The 3,968-nt window shown below is 39.4% G+C and overlaps 1 protein-coding gene across 1 annotated transcript in view; it reads right to left on the bottom strand.

Annotated features, from left to right (window-relative positions):
• SLC6A5 (solute carrier family 6 member 5) overlaps positions 1-3,968 on the bottom strand; it is a 26,679-nt gene that overhangs the window by 14,532 nt on the left and 8,179 nt on the right. The window contains exons 6-7 of the mRNA XM_057383641.1: positions 2,884-2,987; positions 1,276-1,400 (exon numbers count right to left, since the gene is read on the bottom strand). Coding sequence (XP_057239624.1) covers positions 1,276-1,400; positions 2,884-2,987 — 229 coding nt within the window. The remainder of the gene's footprint in view (positions 1-1,275; positions 1,401-2,883; positions 2,988-3,968) is intronic.

The raw sequence follows: 3,968 nt of genomic DNA, 5'->3' as shown, positions 1-3,968 counted from the left end.
AAAAAAAAAACAAAAAACCAAAAAAAACAATGGCAAGAGCTGGTTCTTTTCTCCATTCCTCGAGTCTGCTTTTTAACTATGGCAACCCAATGCACCACCTCAGTCCACAATTATTCTTCATTTTCACTCTTCTCCTACTACAAATTCATCCTCCATTACTCCTCTAGATTTTTTGTCCCTCCTGTGATGGAGAGCAGTGAAACCTCACYCTCCTGAAATAATTTCAGATGTCCTGCCCAGGCTGTCAGAGGCACTGCCGGGTGTTTGCACATCCCCTGGCACAGCTTGGAGTCACTCYAGCACCCAGCAGCCAGCACTCAGCAGAAAAGGGGTTTTGTGTGAATATTTCACCCTCTCCAGGGAGGTGCAGAGCTGAATCCAGAGTTCCCTCCACCATCCTGGAGGAGCTTTCTCTGCAGCTCTGCTCAAGCGCAGCTTTTTCGGCTCCAACTCCTCACAAATCATTCTGGTGAGAGCAGCCCGGCCTGGATTTTGGGGCCCCTTCTGTTTGTTTGCTCCAGAATGGAGCTAAAGTCTAAAATAAAAATATTCATGTGGGCATTACTCCTAAAAACTGCAGCATTACTCCTAAAAACTGCAGTGACTCCCTGCAGGAGGGCGCAGGGGATGGGACAAGGGGACAGAAGCCCCAGCAGAGCCAGGGCAGGTTCAGGCTGGACCTTGGCAACAATTTTTTCACTGAAAGGGTGGAGTGGGCTGCCCAGGGAGGTGGTGGAGTCACTCAAGAAATGACCMTGCTCAGCTGTGCTAATTAAAACCTTCCAGACCCCAGTTATGACCCTCTCTCTTCATTAACCGAGATGTTCCAAGCAGTCCTCCAGAAATGTTTTCCTTCTCTGTGCTCCCCACAGCTCAGGAGCTCAACCCACCTCTCACACCAGATTTCTCCCACCCTTCTCTCACCTGAAATTCTCACCAGCAGAGGTAACTTTTACCTTGAAGAGGATTTGACAACCAGCAGCACAAAGAGAAGGTCAGGAATGCCCTGGGATCCAGGGAGAGGCCATCCCACCCTACTCTCCCTCAGTCCTTTACACAAACAGCTCAAATTAATCCCAATTTCCTTCCTTCTCTGACCAAACAAGTGATTAAGAGGCTTTAATTGAATCCTGACTTCCCAGGGTCCYTTCTCCTGCGCAGAAATGCCCACTTTTGGTGCTTTACCAACCCACAGCAGCTGGAAACCACCATTCCCAAAAAATCCCAATGTCCCCATGGATCAATCACAGAGCTGGCAGTGCCAGTGCCCCCTACCTTGGTCAGCCACAGCCTCGATGTTCACTTTGAGCTCGTTTGCCATGAAGCCGATGACAGAGAAGATGACAAAGCCGGCGAAGATGCTGGTGGCACTGTTGGTGCAGGTGACAATCAGCGTGTCCCTGCACAGGGAGCACAGGGAGCGTGTCAGGGATGCTCACAGGGCGGGTTTGTGATTTCAGCTGGTTCAGGAGCCCCTCATGAGCACACACATCTTGGCCAGGGTGCGTTTTTGCACTCGCCAGGTGCTTTTGGTGCTGAGCAGGGGGCACAGAAASCTCCACAGCACCCCAGGAACCCACTGGACGAGCTCCAATCACCCACAATCATAGAGGAACCACGGAGGAACCAGAGCTGTCCAGAGGACAATGCACTGAATGTGATTTGTAACACATTTTCAACTCTGCCTCATGAGGATGATGCCAAACGATTTTCTTTTCATACACCCTTATATATATATATATATATATATATATTTTCTATACCCTTTTAGGTATTTTTTGCACCCCTTGCCTTGTAATTTCTATAGCCTGATATTCCATCTCAGTTTGGGGGTCCTGCTGGGCAGAAAGACCAAACATCCCCAGTAGGGTGAGCCCTGGGCTGTCTCAAAACTCGAGGGTCCAACCTTGGCTGAAACCTTCTCTCTGGAACACATTGTGTGACTGGGCTCTGGCCTCATCTGGGGTGGGGGTTCTTTTTTCACCCATATTTCTGGGATAATTATGTTAAATTACTTCTGAGCACTGGTAAAAATGTTGTTGAAATCCCTTTTTAACATCCTAATCCATGTTTCTTTTTAAAGTATTTTGTGTCCTGAGAAGGAATTGGCAAAGGTTTTCTTCAGACTGGCTTTAAAAGCTGCAAAACAGCAGGAACACCCCACTAATGCCACCTGCTCATTTCTTCCCTCTGCAGGCATTTTAGCTGGAAGATTTTGGGTGAAAAACTCCACGGTGCTACCACAACACTGACTTTTTCCTCACAAAAATTGCTTCCAGCAATTCCAGATAAAAAACATCTTTAATTCTGCAACATGAAATATCTTTGTGCATGTAAAACCAGAGTAATTAAAAAAAAATAAATAAAAAAGAATGTTTGGGAGATGTGAGAATCACATCACAAAGGCAAACTTCAGCAGTGAATCTGTTTCACTGCTCACAGCTTTTGACACCTTTCAGATCGCCCTTCAGCCTCAACCTTCTCATTCTGAAAATTGAGGAGCCAGAAGGAACTTTARTGAGCCTAAATGTTCACCTTGGGATAGTAGGTTAGGACCCAGGGAGGAGAGAAAATACTCACACCTAAAAAATATTAAATGTGTAAAAAAAAACCACCCACAGTTTAAAAAAATGGAAAAAATGAAAGAAAAAGAAATGAGAAAGAAGAGAGGGAAAGAGGGGGGAAAAAGACAAGAGGGAAAAAAAGACAAGAGGAAACAAAAGAACAAGAGAGAAAAAGGAGAAGAAAAAAAGACAAGAGAAATGGCAAGAGAAAAAAAAAACAACAAGCAAGGAGGGTCTTACAAACCAAATTTCTGCAAGAAGGACAATTGTTTTTGGACAAACCTGTTCAATAAAACAGATTAATTTGGCTCTTACACACCTGTAGCAGTTATTGTGGAATTTGTTGTATGAAGAGAGAGTAATTAGACCTCCCCATGCTGCAGATAAGGAGAAGAAAATCTGAGTGGCAGCATCCTTCCATACCTAAGTAGGAGAGAAAATAGCATCAGCTTCAGGAAAGAGTGTTGGAAAGCTCAATAACACTATTAAATATTACTTTGGGGGGATGAACACTTAATTACTTGAAATGGACTTTMGACCAATGGACACCAGTAGGAAAAAAGTGAAATCCTACCATGAAATGCATCAGGACCATGTGATAAGGAGCATTGCTCTTGTTGAGCCCATATAAAAGGATAATATAAACCTTGCTGTATGTGGATTATGTATATATACATAATTTATATGTATTTATATTTATATTTACATGTATTTATAGTATATATATTTATATATATATACACTATTTATATATAGTTTAGTTTATATATCATTTATATATATATTTATATATCATTTATATATATTTATGTATCATTTATATAGTTTATATATATTTTTATATAGTTTATATATATTTATAGATAGTTTATATATATATTTATATGTTTTTAATATATAATTTATGTATGGTTTATATATATATTTATATATGCTTTATATATCTATTTATATTTAGTTTATATATAATTTATATATATATTTACATATAGTTCATATATCATTTATATATATTTATATATACTTTATATATATTTTATATACTTTATCTGTATATTTATATCTATTTATATATATTTATACATACTTTATATGTATATATATATTTATATATACTTTATATGCATATTTATATATATTTATATATACTTTATATATATATATATATACATACTTTATACACATGATATAAATATATATTTCTATTTAAATATAAAAACTATACTGTTGGATATGTATCCATTCAAATACACTCAGAAACAAAAACTACAAACCAAGAGGAACAATCTGCATSAGACAATGACATTTTATCTTGCCAGGGACCCTAAATTTTACTTTACCCACAGAAGAGGAAGAACAAGTTTCCCCAGATGATAGAACCGCCCCCACCTATGGAAAACACTC

This window comes from Malurus melanocephalus, unplaced genomic scaffold (assembly GCF_030028575.1).
Source record: "Malurus melanocephalus ecotype Western Australia unplaced genomic scaffold, MMel_1.1 scaffold_647, whole genome shotgun sequence".
Lineage (NCBI taxonomy): Eukaryota > Metazoa > Chordata > Aves > Passeriformes > Maluridae > Malurus > Malurus melanocephalus.
This window is presented reverse-complemented; position numbering and strand designations above follow the sequence as displayed.